The sequence below is a fragment of the Coregonus clupeaformis genome, chromosome 21, assembly GCF_020615455.1.
Source record: "Coregonus clupeaformis isolate EN_2021a chromosome 21, ASM2061545v1, whole genome shotgun sequence".
Taxonomy (NCBI): domain Eukaryota; kingdom Metazoa; phylum Chordata; class Actinopteri; order Salmoniformes; family Salmonidae; genus Coregonus; species Coregonus clupeaformis.
The window spans coordinates 43857955-43877061 of NC_059212.1; the positions used below are offsets into that span (position 1 = coordinate 43857955).

Genomic DNA, 19107 nt, shown 5'->3' on the forward strand with positions numbered 1-19107 from the left:
GTGGGTTTAGTTAAATAACCAGCGGTGGGGTCCGTAGAGAGTGTGTTTAGTTAAATAACCAGCGGTGGGGTCCGTAGCGTGTGTGTTTAGTTAAATAACCAGCGGTGGGGTCCGTAGCGAGTGTGTTTAGGTAAATAACCAGCGGTGGGGTCCGTAGAGAGTGGGTTTAGGTAAATAACCAGCGGTGGGGTCCGTAGAGAGTGGGTTTAGGTAAATAACCAGCGGTGGGGTCCGTAGAGAGTGTTTTTAGGTAAATAACCAGCGGTGGGGTCCGTAGAGAGTGGGTTTAGTTAAATAACCAGCGGTGGGGTCCGTAGAGAGTGGGTTTAGTTAAATAACCAGCGGTGGGGTCCGTAGAGAGTGTGTTTAGTTAAATAACCAGCGGTGGGGTCCGTAGAGAGTGTGTTTAGTTAAATAACCAGCGGTGGGGTCTGTAGCGAGTGGGTTTAGGTAAATAACCAGCGGTGGAGTCCGTGGCGAGTGTGTGTAGTAATCTGTTGTTGTCTGTAGGTGTCCAATAAGAGGCAGCACCACCTGAACAAGCACCTGTACCGACCGTCCACCTTCCTGACGTCATATGAGCCTCCTGTCTATATGGATGAAGAGGATGAGAGAGCCGCCTACTATAGCTCTCTACAGGACCCTGATGGAGACCACTCGGTATGTCACACACTGACAACACGGTACGACACAGACACTGACAACACGGTACGACACACACACTGACAACACGGTACGACACACACACTGACAACACGGTACGACACACACACTGACAACATTAAAGTGGCCAGTGATTCCAGGTCTATGTACAGTGCTTTGCAAAAGTATTCATCCCCTTGGCATTTTTCCTATTTTGTTGCATTACAACCTGTAATTTAAATGGATTTTTATTTGGATTTCATGTAATGGACATACAGAAAATAGTCCAAATTGGTGAAGTGAAATGAAAAAAATAACTAGTTTCAAAAAATTTAAAAAAAAAAATAACGGAAAAGTGGTGCGTGCATATGTATTCACCCCCTTTGCTATGAAGCCCCTAAATAAGATCTGGTGCAACCAATTACCTTCAGAGTCACATACTTAGATTGCACACAGGTGGACTTTATTTAACTAAGTGTCACATGATCTCAGTATATATACACCTGTTCTGAAAGGCCCGAGAGTCTGCAACACCACTAAGCAAGGGGCACCACCAAGCAAGCGGCACCATGAAGACCAAGGAGCTCTCCAAACAGGTCAGGGACAAAGTTGTGGAGAAGTACAGATCAGGGTTGGGGTATAAAAAAATATCAGGAACTTTGAACATCCCACAGAGCACCGTTAAATCCATTATAAAAAAATGGAAAGAAAATGGCACCACAACAAACCTGCCAAGAGAGGGCCGCCCACCAAAACTCACGGACCAGGCAAGGAGGGCATTCATCAGAGGCAACAAAGAGACCAAAGATAACCCTGAAGGAGCTGCAAACTCCACAGCGGAGATTGGAGTATCTGTCCATAGGACCACTTTAAGCCGTACACTCCACAGAGCTGGGCTTTACGGAAGAGTGGCCAGAAAAAAGCCATTGCTTAAAGAAAAAAATAAGCAAACACGTGTTTGGTGTTCGCCAAAAGGCATGTAGGAGACTCCCCAAACATATGGAAGAAGGTACTCTGGTCAGATGAGACTAAAATTGAGCTTTTTGGCAATCAAGGAAAACGCTATGTCTGGCGCAAACCCAACACCTCTCATCACCCCGAGAACACCATCCCCACAGTGAAGCATGGTGGTGGCAGCATCATGCTGTGGGGATGTTTTTCATCGGCAGGGACTGGGAAACTGGTCAGAATTGAAGGAGTGATGGATGGCGCTAAATACAGGGAAATTCTTGAGGGAAACCTGTTTCAGTCTTCCAGAGATTTGAGACTGGGACGGAGGTTCACGTTTTGCTTTGAAGAATGGGCAAAAATCACAGTGGCTAGATGTGCCAAGCTTATAGAGACATACCCCAAGAGACTTGCAGCTGTAATTGCTGCAAAAGGTGGCTCTACAAAGTATTGACTTTGGGGAGGTGAATAGTTATGCACGCTCAAGTCTGTTTTTTTGTCTTATTTCTTGTTTGTTTAACAATAAAAAATATTTTGCATCTTCAAAGTGGTAGACATGTTGTGTAAATCAAATGATACAAACCCCCAAAAATCAATTTTAATTCCAGGTTGTAAGGCAACAAAATAGGAAAAATGCCAAGGGAGGTGAATACTTTCGCAAGCCTCTAAGGTGCAGGGTTGAGTAACCGGGTGGTAGCCGGCTCGTGATGGCTAACTAACAGTTTGATGTATTTGTATTTATTATGGATCCCCATGAACTCTTACTCGGATCCAGCAAAATTAAGGCAGTTTATACAATTTTAAAAAACATTACAATACATTCACAGATTTCACAACACACTGTGTGCCCTCAGGCCCCTACTCCACTACCACATATCTACAACACAAAATCCATGTGTACGTGTGTGTATAGTTGGTATGTTATCATGGCCTTGAGATAGAAGCTGTTTTTCAGTCTCTCGGTCACAGCTTTGATGCAGCTGTACTGACCTCGCCTTCTGGATGATAGCGGGGTGAACAGGCAGTGGCTCGGGTGCTTGATGTCCTTGATTATCTTTTTGGCCTTCCTGTGACCTCGGGTGCTGTAGGTGTCCTCGAGGGCAGGTAGTTTGCCCCCGGTAATGTTGGGCAGACTGCACCACCCTCTGGAGAGCCCTGCGGTTGCGGGCGGTGCAGTTGCCGTACCAGGCGGTGATACAGCCCGACAGGATGCTCTCAATTGGACATCTGTAAAAGTTTGTGAGGGTTTTATGGGCCAAGCCAAATTTCTTCAGCCTCCTGAGGTTGAAGAGGCGCTGTTGTGCCTTCTTCACCACACTCTCCATTTCAGATTGTCAGTGATGTGTACGCCGAGGAACTTGAAGCTTTTACCTTCTCCACTGCGGTCCCATCGATGTGAAAACTCTACATTTACCCTCCCAGCTCTCTCTCTCTCTCTCTCTCTCTCTCTCTCTCTCTCTCTCTCTCTCTCTCTCTCTCTCTCTCTCTCTCTCTCTCTCTCTCTCTCTCGCTTTCTCTCTCCTCTATCTCTCTTTCTATCTCTATTTCTCTCTCTCAATTCAATTCAATAGACTTTATTGACATGGCAAGTTAAATTACTTACATTGTCAAAGTATTCATATAACAAAAATGGTGGGACCAACAGCAATAATAATAGTAGTAGGGGAAATGGGATTACCATTAACAGCAACTACAACAACAATATTAATGAGAATAACAATACATTAAAGCAATAGTAGTCGACCAATCTCAACATGACTGAGAAGACACATTACATGCTATGAAAGCCAAAACAAAACAGGAAATATTATTGACATTACATTACACTTTTCACTGGCTGTCCCTCAGGTTGTGGCAGGAGGACACATATTTGGCTGCCAAAACTGCACATTTTGGCTTTTCACCCAATAAATATTAGATTTTTTCTTCCTCTTTTATAGTTTCGAATTCTTTGTACTGAATGGTAATTTTAGGAAAGAATGATTCTCTTAGGTCTGAGTATTTGTCACAGTGTAATAGGAAATGCAGCTGTCTCTACCTCTCCCCGGGGGCAGAGTGAGCACAGCCTGTCCTCTCTGGGCAGCCAGGTTTGCCTGTGATGACCGGTCTCTATAGCCAGACTGTGCTCACTGAGTCTGTACCTAGTCATTGTTTTCCTCAGTTTTCTATCAGTCACAGTGGTCAGATAGTCTGCCACCATGTACTGTCTGTTTAGAGACAAATAGCATTGAAGTTTACTTAGATTTTTTGTGGTGTCTTTCCAATAGGTGATATATTTTTCTTTTTGCTTTGTGATGATTTGGTTGGGCCAGATTTTATGAGTGCTTTCCTGAGGCTCTATGAGGTTGGTTTTGGTTAGTGAACTGAGCCTCAGAACCAGCTGGCTGAGGGGACTCTTCTCTTGTTTAATCTCTTGACATAGTAGAGCTGTGTGATGGAATGATTTGGGGTCACTTGTTTTTAGATGGTTGTAAAATTTGATGGCTCTTTTTTCTATTCGAATAAGGAGTGGGGTATTGGCCCAATTAAGCTCTACATGTGTTATTTTGAGTTTTTCTTTGCACTTGCAATACAGTCTTGCAAAACTCTGCATGCAGTACATTTGGTAAATTCAGTATTAGAGAGCGGACCCCATACTTCGCTGCCATATAGAGCAATTGGTTCTATAACTGATTGGAACATTTTGAGCCAGATTCTAATTGGAATTTCGATTTTAATATTCCTTTTAATGGCATAGAATGCTCTTCTGGCTTTGTCTTTCAGCTCATTCACAGCCATGTGAAAGCTACCTGTGTTGCTGATATTTAGTCCTAGATACGTGTAATTTTTGGTGTGTTCTAATAGAACTGTGTCCAAATAGAATTTATATTTGTCATCCTGATTTCCTGACCTTTTTTGGAATATCATTATATTCATTTTTTTTAGATTAACGGGCCCAGGTCTGACAGAATCTGTGCAGATGATCTAGATGCTGCTGTAACCCCTCCTTAGTGGGAGACAGTAGCACCAGGTCATCTGCGTACAGCAGACACTTGATTTCAGTGTTGTGTAGGGTGAGACCAGGTGCTGCCGATTCTTCTAATGTTTTTGCCAATTCGTTAATGTAGATGTTGGATTTATTGGGTAGCCCTGTTTCACTCCACGTCCCTGAGAGAAGAAGTCTGTTTGCTTGTTGCCGATTTTAACCACACATTTGTTTTTAGTGTACATTGATTTAATAACATCATATGTTTTCCCTCCAATACGACTTTCTATTAGTTTGTAAAAAAGGCCTTTGTGCCAAATTGAATCAAATGCTTTCTTGAAGTCTACAAAACACAAGTAGATTTTGCCTTTGTTTTGATTTACTTGTTTGTCAATTATAGTGTGTAGGGGTGTAAATGTGGTCTGTTAGGTTGCTGTTAACGCAAATTCCTCTGTAATTATTTGGGTCAAGTTTGTCTCAATATTTATAGATTGGTGTGATCATATTGGTTCCAAATATCGGGGGAAATACCTGCAGTTAGGATAATGTTGAAGAGTTTGAGTATAGCCAATTTGAATTTGTGGTCTGTATATTTGATCATTTCATTTAAAATACCATCAGCACCACAAGCCTTTTTGGGTTGGAGAGTGCAAAGTTTTCCAATAATTCTTGTTCTGTAATTGGGGTATCCACAGGATTCTGATAGTCTTTGACTGCTGATTCAAGGATTTGTAATTTTTCTTGTATATCTTGTTGTTCTGGGCTCTTTGTTATATTGCTGTAGAGGTTTGCAAAGTGATTTCTCAACATATCCCCATTTTTGGATAGCCAATTCCTCATGATGAGGTTTGTTTAATTTATTCCAATTCTCCCAGAAGTGGTTTGATTCTATGGATTCCTCAATTACATCCAGCTGATTTCTAATGTGCTGTTCCTTTTTTGTTCTTAGGGTGTGTTTGTATTGCTTCAGTGTTTCCCCATATTGAAGGCATATATTTTTGTTGTCAGGGTCTCTGTGTTTTTGATTAGATATATTTCTCAATGACTTTCTTCGATTTTTGCAATCATTATCAAACAATTTTTCATTATCTATTATTTTTGGTTTGCTCTTATGTTTCTTAAGATTAGCCAAGGAGGCTAATTTATCAAATATAAAGTTTATGTTCCAAACAGACAAATTTACACCTTCATTGCTGTAGGAGAATGTTAAGGCTAAAAAGTTGTCCAGGAGAGATTGTATTTTTTGGCTACTAATTGCTTTTTGGTAGATTTCTGTACTGTTTGCACTCCATCTATAGGTCTGTTTAGTACCATGTAATTTATTGGGCCGTGATGCTTCATGGTTGGGTTCTGCTCTTTTCAGATACACTGTGATTTTACTGTGGTCTGAGAGAGGTGTTAGTGGGCTGACTGTGAAGGCTCTGAGAGACTCTGGGTTGAGGTCTGTGATGAAGTAGTCTACAGTACTGCTGCCAAGGGATGAGCTGTAGGTGTACCTACCAAAAGAGTCCCCTCTTAACCTACCATTGACTATGTACAGACCCAGTGTTCGACAGAGCTTCAGGAGCTGTACTCCATTTTTGTTTTTCACTTTGTCATAGTTGTTTCTAGGGGGGTATGTGGGGAGGGAAAGGTTGTTGCTTCCCGGTAGGTGTTTGTCCCCATGACTGTTAATAGTGTCTAGTCTCTCTCTCTCTCTCTCTCTCTCTCTCTCTCTCTCTCTCTCTCTCTCTCTCTCTCTCTCTCTCTCTCTCTCTCTCTCTCTCTCTCTCTCTCTCTCTCTCTCTCTCTCTCTCTCTTCTCTCTCTCTCTCTCTCTCTCTCTCTCTCTCTCTCTCCCTCTCTCGTCTCTCTGCCTCTCTCTCTCTCTCTCTCTCTCTCTCCTCTCTCTCCTCTCTCTCCTCTCCTCTCTCTCTCTCTCTCTCTCTCCTCGCTGAGATAAACACACACTAGCATACACACACACACACTAGCATACACACACACACATGCTGTGAAAGTGCGTCAGCAGCAAAGCTCATATGTACAGTCATTCAGATTCCTGTCACTACTAACAGTCCTGTGGATTTGACTAATCAACCAATCAGTCTTAGTTGGATAGAGGATCTGCATGCTGCTCTTCAGAAACCTGACTGTTAATGTTAGTCTGTCACACTAAAGAGTGTGTGTCCTTGTCCCTGTTTGAGTGCCTGCGTGTGTGTGTGTGTGTGTGTTATGTGTGTGTGTGTGTGTGTGTGTGTGTGTGTTGTGTGTGTGTGTGTGTCTCCAGGATGAGGATGGTGTACCTGTGGAGTTGAGACACCTGCCGGAGTACAAGGAGCTTCTGGAGCTGAAGAGGATGAAGAAACACAAACTACAGGAGATCCAGGCTGAGAGCGGCATGGCCCTTCACCATGGATACAAGGTACACACACACTGCCATGGCCCTTCACCATGGATACAAGGTACACACACACTGCCATGGCCCTTCACCATGGATACAAGGTACACACACACTGCCATGGCCCTTCACCATGGATACAAGGTACACACTCACTGCCATGGCCCTTCACCATGGATACAAGGTACACACACACTGCCATGGCCCTTCACCATGGATACAAGGTACACACTTACTGCCATGGCCCTTCACCATGGATACAAGGTACACACTTACTGCCATGGCCCTTCACCATGGATACAAGGTACACACTTACTGCCATGGCCCTTCACCATGGATACAAGGTACACACTCACTGCCATGGCCCTTCAAGAGATACACTATATATACAGCAGTATGAGGACACCCCTTCATATTAGTGGATTCTAATAGAGATACACTATATATACAGCAGTATGTGGACACCCCTTCATGTTAGTGGATTCTAATGGAGATACACTATATATACAGCAGTATGTGGACACCCCTTCATATTAGTGGATTCTAATAGAGATACACTATATATACAGCAGTATGTGGACACCCCTTCATATTAGTGGATTCTAATAGAGATACACTATATATACAGCAGTATGTGGACACCCCTTCATGTTAGTGGATTCTAATGGAGATACACTATATATACAGCAGTATGTGGACACCCCTTCATATTAGTGGATTCTAATAGAGATACACTATATATACAGCAGTATGTGGACACCCCTTCATATTAGTGGATTCTAATAGAGATACACTATATATACAGCAGTATGTGGACACCCCTTCATATTAGTGGATTCTAATAGAGATACACTATATATACAGCAGTATGTGGACACCCCTTCATATTAGTGGATTCTAATAGAGATACACTATATATATATACAGCAGTATTAGGACACCCCTTCATATTAGTGGATTCTAATAGAGATACACTATATATACAGCAGTATGTGGACACCCCTTCATATTAGTGGATTCTAATAGAGATACACTATATATATATACAGCAGTATTAGGACACCCCTTCATATTAGTGGATTCTAATAGAGATACACTATATATACAGCAGTATGTGGACACCCCTTCATATTAGTGGATTCTAATAGAGATACACTATATATACAGCAGTATGTGGACACCCCTTCATATTAGTGGATTCTAAAAAGAGATACACTATATATACAGCAGTATGTGGACACCCCTTCATATTAGTGGATTCTAATAGAGATACACTATATATACAGCAGTATGTGGACACCCCTTCATATTAGTGGATTCTAATAGAGATACACTATATATACAGCAGTATGTGGACACCCCTTCATATTAGTGGATTCTAATAGAGATACACTATATATACAGCAGTATGAGGACACCCCTTCATATTAGTGGATTCTAATGGAGATACACTATATATACAGCAGTATTAGGACACCCCTTCATATTAGTGGATTCTAATAGAGATACACTATATATACAGCAGTATGTGGACACCCCTTCATATTAGTGGATTCTAAAAGAGATACACTATATATACAGCAGTATGTGGACACCCCTTCATATTAGTGGATTCTAATAGAGATACACTACATATACAGCAGTATGTGGACACCCCTTCATATTAGTGGATTCTATTTCAGCCACACCCGTTGCTGACAGGTGAATAAAATCGAGCACACATCCATGCAATCTCCATAGACAAACATTGGCAGTAGAATGGCCTTACTGAAGAGCTCAGTGACTTTCAATGTGACACAGTCATAGGATGGCACCTTTCCAACAAGTCAGTTTGTCAAATTTCTGCCCTGCTAGAGCTGCCCCGGGCAACTGTAAGTGCTGTTATTGTGAAGTGGAAACGTCTAGGAGCAACAACGGTTCAGCCGCAAAGTGGTAGGACACACAAGCTCACAGAACTGGACCGCCAAGTGCTGAAGCGCGTAAAAATCATCTGTCCTCGGTTGCAACACTCACTACCGAGTTCCAAACTGCCTCTGGAAGCAACATCAGCACAATAACTGTTTGGCAGGAGCTTAATGAAATGGGTTTCCATGGCCGAGCAGCCGCACACAAGCCTAAAATCACCATGCACAATGCCAAGCGTTGGCTGGAGTGGTGTAAAGCTCACCACCATTGGACTCTGGAGCAGTGGAAATGCGTTCTCTGGAGTGATGAATCACGCTTCACCATCTGGCAGTCCGACGGACTAATCTGGGTTTGGTGGATGCCAGGAGAACGCTACCTGCCCCAATGCATAGTGCCAATTGTAAAGTTTGGTGGAGGAGGAATAATGGTCTGGGGCTGTTTTTCATGGTTCGGGCTAGGCCCCTTAGTTCCAGTGAAGGGAGATCTTAACGCTACAACATACAATGACATTCTAGACGATTCTGAGTTTCCAACTTTGTGGCAACAGTTTGGGGAAGGCCCTTTCCTGTTTCAGCATGACAATGCCCCCGTTCACAAAGCGAGTTCCATACAGAAATGGTTTGTCGAGATCGGTGTGGAAGAACTTGACTGGCCTGCACAGAGCCCTGACCTCAACCCCATCGAACACCTTTGGGATGAATTGGAACGCCGACTGCGAGCCGGGCCTAATCGCCCAACATCAGTGCCCGACCTCACTAATGCTCTTGTGGCTGAATGGAAGCAAGTCCCTGCAGCAATGTTCCAACATCTAGTGGAAAGCCTTCCCAGAAGAGTGGAGGCTGTTATAGCAGCAAAGGGGGGACCAACTCCATATTAATGCCCATGATGTTTGACGAGCAGGTGTCCAAATACTTTTGGTAGCTGACTGTCTCTACTGTCCCTCTATAACCATAAGGAGGTGTGGTAGGTAGGTAGCTGACTGTCTCTACTGTCCCTCTATAACAATAAGGAGGTGTGGTAGGTAGGTAGCTGACTGTCTCTACTGTCCCTCTATATCAATAAGGAGGTGTGGTAGGTAGGTAGCTGACTGTCTCTACTGTCCCTCTATAACCATAAGGAGGTGTGGTAGGTAGGTAGCTGACTGTCTCTACTGTCCCTCTATAACAATAAGGAGGTGTGGTAGGTAGGTAGCTGACTGTCTCTACTGTCCCTCTATAACAATAAGGAGGTGTGGTAGGTAGGTAGCTGACTGTCTCTACTGTCCCTCTATAACAATAAGGAGGTGTGGTAGGTAGGTAGCTGGCTGTCTCTACTGTCCCTCTATAACAATAAGGAGGTGTGGTAGGTAGGTAGCTGACTGTCTCTACTGTCCCTCTATAACCATAAGGAGGTGTGGTAGGTAGGTAGCTGACTGTCTCTACTGTCCCTCTATAACAATAAGGAGGTGTGGTAGGTAGCTGACTGTCTCTACTGTCCCTCTATAACAATAAGGAGGTGTGGTAGGTAGGTAGCTGACTGTCTCTACTGTCCCTCTATAACCATAAGGGAGGTGTGGTAGGTAGGTAGCTGACTGTCTCTACTGTCCCTCTATAACAATAAGGAGGTGTGGTAGGTAGGTAGCTGACTGTCTCTACTGTCCCTCTATAACCATAAGGAGGTGTGGTAGGTAGGTAGCTGACTGTCTCTACTGTCCCTCTATAACCATAAGGAGGTGTGGTAGGTAGGTAGCTGACTGTCTCTACTGTCCCTCTATAACAATAAGGAGGTGTGGTAGGTAGGTAGCTGACTGTCTCTACTGTCCCTCTATAACAATAAGGAGGTGTGGTAGGTAGGTAGCTGACTGTCTCTACTGTCCCTCTATAACAATAAGGAGGTGTGGTAGGTAGGTAGCTGACTGTCTCTACTGTCCCTCTATAACAATAAGGAGGTGTGGTAGGTAGGTAGCTGACTGTCTCTACTGTCCCTCTATAACAATAAGGAGGTGTGGTAGGTAGGTAGCTGACTGTCTCTACTGTCCCTCTATAACCATAAGGAGGTGTGGTAGGTAGATAGCTGACTGTCTCTACTGTCCCTCTATAACAATAAGGAGGTGTGGTAGGTAGGTAGGTAGCTGACTGTCTCTACTGTCCCTCTATATCAATAAGGAGGTGTGGTAGGTAGGTAGCTGACTGTCTCTACTGTCCCTCTATAACAATAAGGAGGTGTGGTAGGTAGGTAGCTGACTGTCTCTACTGTCCCTCTATAACAATAAGGAGGTGTGGTAGGTAGCTGACTGTCTCTACTGTCCCTCTATAACAATAAGGAGGTGTGGTAGGTAGGTAGCTGACTGTCTCTACTGTCCCTCTATAACAATAAGGAGGTGTGGTAGGTAGGTAGCTGACTGTCTCTACTGTCCCTCTATAACAAGAAGGAGGTGTGGTAGGTAGGTAGCTGACTGTCTCTACTGTCCCTCTATAACAATAAGGAGGTGTGGTAGGTAGCTGACTGTCTCTACTGTCCCTCTATAACCATAAGGAGGTGTGGTAGGTAGGTAGCTGACTGTCTCTACTGTCCCTCTATAACAATAAGGAGGTGTGGTAGGTAGGTAGCTGACTGTCTCTACTGTCCCTCTATAACAATAAGGAGGTGTGGTAGGTAGGTAGCTGACTGTCTCTACTGTCCCTCTATAACAATAAGGGGGTGTGGTAGGTAGGTAGCTGACTGTCTCTACTGTCCCTCTATAACAATAAGGAGGTGTGGTAGGTAGGTAGCTGACTGTCTCTACTGTCCCTCTATAACAATAAGGAGGTGTGGTAGGTAGGGAGCTGACTGTCTCTACTGTCCCTCTATATCAATAAGGAGGTGTGGTAGGTAGGTAGCTGACTGTTTCTACTGTCCCTCTATAACAATAAGGAGGTGTGGTAGGTAGGTAGCTGACTGTCTCTACTGTCCCTCTATAACAATAAGGAGGTGTGGTAGGTAGGGAGCTGACTGTCTCTACTGTCCCTCTATATCAATAAGGAGGTGTGGTAGGTAGGTAGCTGACTGTCTCTACTGTCCCTCTATAACCATAAGGAGGTGTGGTAGGTAGGTAGCTGACTGTCTCTACTGTCCCTCTATAACAATAAGGAGGTGTGGTAGGTAGGTAGCTGACTGTCTCTACTGTCCCTCTATAACAATAAGGAGGTGTGGTAGGTAGGTAGCTGACTGTCTCTACTGTCCCTCTATAACAATAAGGAGGTGTGGTAGGTAGGTAGCTGACTGTCTCTACTGTCCCTCTATAACCATAAGGAGGTGTGGTAGGTAGGTAGCTGACTGTCTCTACTGTCCCTCTATAACAATAAGGAGGTGTGGTAGGTAGGTAGCTGACTGTCTCTACTGTCCCTCTATAAAAATAAGGAGGTGTGGTAGGTAGGTAGCTGACTGTCTCTACTGTCCCTCTATAACAATAAGGAGGTGTGGTAGGTAGGTAGCTGACTGTCTCTACTGTCCCTCTATAACAATAAGGAGGTGTGGTAGGTAGGTAGATGACTGTCTCTACTGTCCCTCTAGAACCATAAGGAGGTGTGGTAGGTAGGTAGCTGGCTGTCTCTACTGTCCCTCTATAACAATAAGGAGGTGTGGTAGGTAGGTAGCTGACTGTCTCTACTGTCCCTCTATAACAATAAGGAGGTGTGGTAGGTAGGTAGCTGACTGTCTCTAATGTCCCTCTATAACCATAAGGAGGTGTGGTAGGTAGGTAGCTGACTGTCTCTACTGTCCCTCTATAACAATAAGGAGGTGTGGTAGGTAGGTAGCTGACTGTCTCTACTGTCCCTCTATAACAATAAGGAGGTGTGGTAGGTAGGTAGCTGACTGTCTCTACTGTCCCTCTATAACAATAAGGAGGTGTGGTAGGTAGGTAGCTGACTGTCTCTACTGTCCCTCTATAACAATAAGGAGGTGTGGTAGGTAGGTAGCTGACTGTCTCTACTGTCCCTCTATAACAATAAGGAGGTGTGGTAGGTAGGTAGCTGACTGTCTCTACTGTCCCTCTATAACAATAAGGAGGTGTGGTAGGTAGGTAGCTGACTGTCTCTACTGTCCCTCTATAACCATAAGGAGGTGTGGTAGGTAGGTAGCTGACTGTCTCTACTGTCCCTCTATAACAATAAGGAGGTGTGGTAGGTAGGTAGCTGACTGTCTCTACTGTCCCTCTATATCAATAAGGAGGTGTAGTAGGTAGGTAGCTGACTGTCTCTACTGTCCCTCTATAACAATAAGGAGGTGTGGTAGGTAGGGAGCTGACTGTCTCTACTGTCCCTCTATATCAATAAGGAGGTGTGGTAGGTAGGTAGCTGACTGTCTCTACTGTCCCTCTATAACAATAAGGAGGTGTGGTAGGTAGGTAGCTGACTGTCTCTACTGTCCCTCTATAACAATAAGGAGGTGTGGTAGGTAGGGAGCTGACTGTCTCTACTGTCCCTCTATATCAATAAGGAGGTGTGGTAGGTAGGTAGCTGACTGTCTCTACTGTCCCTCTATAACCATAAGGAGGTGTGGTAGGTAGGTAGCTGACTGTCTCTACTGTCCCTCTATAACAATAAGGAGGTGTGGTAGGTAGGTAGCTGACTGTCTCTACTGTCCCTCTATAACAATAAGGAGGTGTGGTAGGTAGGTAGCTGACTGTCTCTACTGTCCCTCTATAACAATAAGGAGGTGTGGTAGGTAGGTAGCTGACTGTCTCTACTGTCCCTCTATAACCATAAGGAGGTGTGGTAGGTAGGTAGCTGACTGTCTCTACTGTCCCTCTATAACAATAAGGAGGTGTGGTAGGTAGGTAGCTGACTGTCTCTACTGTCCCTCTATAACAATAAGGAGGTGTGGTAGGTAGGTAGCTGACTGTCTCTACTGTCCCTCTATAACAATAAGGAGGTGTGGTAGGTAGGTAGCTGACTGTCTCTACTGTCCCTCTATAACCATAAGGAGGTGTGGTAGGTAGGTAGCTGGCTGTCTCTACTGTCCCTCTATAACCATAAGGAGGTGTGGTAGGTAGGTAGCTGACTGTCTCTACTGTCCCTCTATAACAATAAGGAGGTGTGGTAGGTAGGTAGCTGACTGTCTCTACTGTCCCTCTATAACAATAAGGAGGTGTGGTAGGTAGGTAGCTGACTGTCTCTACTGTCCCTCTATAACAATAAGGAGGTGTGGTAGGTAGGTAGCTGACTGTCTCTACTGTCCCTCTATAACCATAAGGAGGTGTGGTAGGTAGGTAGCTGACTGTCTCTACTGTCCCTCTATAACAATAAGGAGGTGTGGTAGGTAGGTAGCTGACTGTCTCTACTGTCCCTCTATAACAATAAGGAGGTGTGGTAGGTAGGTAGCTGACTGTCTCTACTGTCCCTCTATAACAATAAGGAGGTGTGGTAGGTAGGTAGCTGACTGTCTCTACTGTCCCTCTATAACAATAAGGAGGTGTGGTAGGTAGGTAGCTGACTGTCTCTACTGTCCCTCTATAACAATAAGGAGGTGTGGTAGGTAGGTAGCTGACTGTCTCTACTGTCCCTCTATAACAATAAGGAGGTGTGGTAGGTAGGTAGCTGACTGTCTCTACTGTCCTATAACCGTAATGAGGTGTGGTAGGTAGGTAGCTGACTGTCTCTACTGTCCCTCTATAACAATAAGGAGGTGTGGTAGGTAGGTAGCTGACTGTCTCTACTGTCCCTCTATAACAATAAGGAGGTGTGGTAGGTAGGTAGCTGACTGTCTCTACTGTCCCTCTATAACAATAAGGAGGTGTGGTAGGTAGGTAGCTGACTGTCTCTACTGTCCCTCTATAACCATAAGGAGGTGTGGAAGGTAGGTAGCTGACTGTCTCTACTGTCCCTCTATAACAATAAGGAGGTGTGGTAGGTAGGTAGCTGACTGTCTCTACTGTCCCTCTATAACAATAAGGAGGTGTGGTAGGTAGGTAGCTGACTGTCTCTACTGTCCCTCTATAACAATAAGGAGGTGTGGTAGGTAGGTAGCTGACTGTCTCTACTGTCCCTCTATAACAATAAGGAGGTGTGGTAGGTAGGTAGCTGACTGTCTCTACTGTCCCTCTATAACCATAAGGAGGTGTGGTAGGTTGGTAGCTGGCTGTCTCTACTGTCCCTCTATAACAATAAGGAGGTGTGGTAGGTAGGTAGCTGACTGTCTCTACTGTCCCTCTATAACAATAAGGAGGTGTGGTAGGTAGGTAGCTGACTGTCTCTACTGTCCCTCTATAACAATAAGGAGGTGTGGTAGGTAGGTAGCTGACTGTCTCTACTGTCCCTCTATAACAATAAGGAGGTGTGGTAGGTAGGTAGCTGACTGTCTCTACTGTCCCTCTATAACAATAAGGAGGTGTGGTAGGTAGGTAGCTGACTGTCTCTACTGTCCTATAACCGTAATGAGGTATGGTAGGTAGGTAGCTGACTGTCTCTACTGTCCCTCTATAACAATAAGGAGGTGTGGTAGGTAGGTAGCTGACTGTCTCTACTGTCCCTCTATAACAATAAGGAGGTGTGGTAGGTAGGTAGCTGACTGTCTCTACTGTCCCTCTATAACAATAAGGAGGTGTGGTAGGTAGGTAGCTGACTGTCTCTACTGTCCCTCTATAACAATAAGGAGGTGTGGTAGGTAGGTAGCTGACTGTCTCTACTGTCCCTCTATAACAATAAGGAGGTGTGGTAGGTAGGTAGCTGACTGTCTCTACTGTCCCTCTATAACCTAAGGAGGTGTGGTAGGTAGGTAGCTGACTGTCTCTACTGTCCCTCTATAACAATAAGGAGGTGTGGTAGGTAGGTAGCTGACTGTCTCTACTGTCCCTCTATAACAATAAGGAGGTGTGGTAAGTAGGTAGCTGACTGTCTCTACTGTCCCTCTATAACCATAAGGAGGTGTGGTAGGTAGGTAGCTGACTGTCTCTACTGTCCCTCTATAACAATAAGGAGGTGTGGTAGGTAGGTAGCTGACTGTCTCTACTGTCCCTCTATAACAATAAGGAGGTGTGGTAGGTAGGTAGCTGACTGTCTCTACTGTCCCTCTATAACAATAAGGCCTGAGGTTGTGGAGTGCCTGGATACGGCCCTTAGCCGTGGTATATTGGCCATATACCACAAACCCCCGAGGTGCCTTATTGCTATTGTAAACCGGTTACCAACGTAATTAGACCAATAAAAATAAATGTTTTGTCATGCCTGTGGTATGACAATATACCACGGCTGTCAGCCAATCAGCATTTCAGGGCTCAAACCACCCAGTTTATAATGGCCAATATACGACAGCAGCTGTTCTTAGGCACAGCCCACACACACACACACACACACACACACACACAGACACAGACACAGACACAGACACACACACACACACACACACACAGACACAGACACAGACACAGACACACACACACACACACACAGATTAACACACAGACACAGATGCACATATACCATAAACCCCAAGGTGCCTTATTGCTATTATAAACTAGTTACTAACATAAATGGAAAAGTAAATTAGTATTTTTGCATCATACCTGTGGTATATTGTCTGATATTCACAAGGCTGAAATGCTGTTTCATCCAATCAGCATCCAAGACCCAAACTTCCCGGTTTATAATGTCATGTTAACCTTCTGTCTCTCTCTCCAGTGTGACGTGTGTGGTGTGGAGCCAATCCAGGGGGTGCGGTGGCATTGTCAGGACTGTCCCTCATACAACGCTGTAGACTTCTGCTCCAACTGCTCCGACTGGTGAGTCCTGCCTGGCTGGGGATCTGTTCATCAGGCTAGAAATGGGTTAAAACATTTTTAAACACAGCCAAACGGGACTATGTATTGACTGAGGTCTGTTCAGTAGGAGCCAAAAGGGACTAAACATTTTCAAACACATGTAAAAAAAAATAATAAATAAAAAACATTGTGTCGGACATACAGTCGTGGTCAAAAGTTTTGAGAATGACACAAGTATTGGTCTTCACAAAGTTCGCTGCTTCAGTGTTTTTAGATATTTTGTCAGATGTTACTATGGTATACTGAAGTATAATTACAAGCATTCCATAAGTGTCAAAGGCTTTTATTGACAATTACATGAAGTTTATGCAAAGAGTCAATATTTGCAGTGTTGACCCTTCTTTTTCAAGACCTCTGCAATCCGCCCTGGCATGCTCTCAATTAACTTCTGGGCCACATCCTGACCGATGGCAGCCCATTCTTGCATAATCAATGCTTGGAGTTTGTCAGAATTTCTGGGTTTTTGTTTGTCCACCCGCCTCTTGAGGATCGACCACAAGTTCTCAATGGGATTAAGGTCTGGGGAGTTTCCTGGCCAGAGAAAATGACTTTACCCCAGTCCTCAGCAGTCCAATCCCTGTACCTTTTGCAGAATATCAGTCTGTCCCTGATGTTTTTCCTGGAGAGAAGTGGCTTCCTCGCTGCCCTTCTTGACACCAGGCCATCCTCCAAAAGTCTTCGCCTCACTGTGAGTGCAGATGCACTCACACCTGCCTGCTGCCATTCCTGAGCAAGCTCTGCATTGGTGGTGCCCCGATCACGCAGCTGAATCAACTTTAGGAGACGGTCCTGGCGCTTGCTGGACTTTCTTGGGCACCCTGACGCCTTCTTCACAACAATTGAACCTCTCCTTGAAGTTCTTGATGATCCGATAAATAGTTGATTTAGGTGCAATCTTACTAGCAGCAATATCCTTGCCTGTGAAGCCCTTTTTATGCTAAGCAATGATGACGGAACGTGTTTCCTTGCAGGTAACCATGGTTAACAGAGGAAGAACAATGATTTCAAGCACCACCCTCCTTTTAAAGCTTCCAGTCTGTTATTCTAACTCAATCAGCATGACAGAGTGATCTCCAGCCTTGTCCTCGTCAACACTCTCACCTGTGTTAACGAGAGAATCACTGACATGATGGCAGCTGGTCCTTTTGTGGCAGGGCTGAAATGCAGTGGAAATGTTTTTTGGGGGGGATTAAGTTAATTTTCATGGCAAAGAGGGACTTTGCAATTAATTGCAATTCATCTGATCACTCTTCCTGACATTCTGGATTATATGCAAATTGCCATCATCAAAACTGAGGCAGCAGACTTTGTGAAAATTAATATTTGTGTCATTCTCAAAACTTTTGACCACGACTGTACGATAGGCTCATAACAGTGTGCTGGACTTTTCCCCAATATTTAGTTTTTGGTAACGCTTTATTTGAAGGGTACTTATACAGTCTTCATAAGTTAAACTATACATAACACGTTCATGAACACTATGTAATCATGAAATGTTTTATTTATTTTGTTTTTACAATAAATTAAGAAGTACAGAATGAAATGTAATGTACAGTATGAAAAATTGCCAATTATGTATTTCTATGTATTTATTTCCCCTGTCCCCTCCTCCAGCCTGTTCATGACAGAGAACCACAATCCTCTTTTCAAATAGCATGTATTAAAGGTTCAATGTAGCCGTTTTTATCTCAATATCAAATCATTTCTTAACAATTAAGTACCTTACTGTGATTGATTGCCATTAAAATGGTCAACAACAAAAAATATGCTTGTTAGCAAAGAGCAATTTCTCAAGCAAAACATTTGCTAGGGCTGTCTGGGAGTGGTCTGAGTAGGGAGGGGAGAACTGAAAACTAGCTGTTATTGGCAGAGAGGTTTGGAACTCGCTTTCTTATTGGTCTACTAACTCATTTACTGCCTGGTGATGTCAAAACTCCATCCCACCAAATTAGGCTGAAATTTCAGGCGGCCTTTACAAACAGCTATTACACTAAAAGGGCATTATCATAATTATCACAATTTCACAGTATTATTCCAACCTCCATGGTGTGGAAATATATATAAAATACAGGATAATCACATTTTTGACTGCACTGGGCCTTTTTAAAAACCTTCCTACACTTTTTCCAATGGCCATTTAGTAACCTTCACATTGGCAGCCTTGTTGCGTATGCCTTAGATAACTTTTTATGAACCTGTCTTTCCCCTGTTTGTCCCCTCCTCCAGCCTGTACAAGACGGAGAGCCACGCGCCCTGCCACCGTCTGGAACCGGTCTATCACCATGAGACCTTCCTAGACAGGGACTACTGCCTGGATCAGACCCCTGGATATAACTATCTGGACCCAAACTACTACCCTGCTAACAGATGACGGAGGTCACAGACTGGCCCCCTAAACTCCAGCCCAGGGGCCACACTTTCAGTTACACCGAAGGGCCCCTAAACTCCAGCCCAGGGGCCACACTTTCAGTTACACCGAATGGCCCCTAAA

The 19107-nt window shown here is 44.1% G+C and overlaps 1 protein-coding gene across 1 annotated transcript in view; it reads left to right on the forward strand.

Moving 5' to 3' along the window:
- Positions 1-19107, forward strand: part of LOC121535690 (ZZ-type zinc finger-containing protein 3) — a 53990-nt gene that overhangs the window by 33696 nt on the left and 1187 nt on the right. Inside the window, exons 9-12 of the mRNA XM_041842953.2 lie at positions 511-660; positions 6824-6958; positions 16477-16577; positions 18843-19107. The exon at positions 18843-19107 is cut by the window's right edge and continues 1187 nt beyond it. Coding sequence (XP_041698887.2) covers positions 511-660; positions 6824-6958; positions 16477-16577; positions 18843-18987 — 531 coding nt within the window. The 3' untranslated portion in view covers positions 18988-19107. The remainder of the gene's footprint in view (positions 1-510; positions 661-6823; positions 6959-16476; positions 16578-18842) is intronic.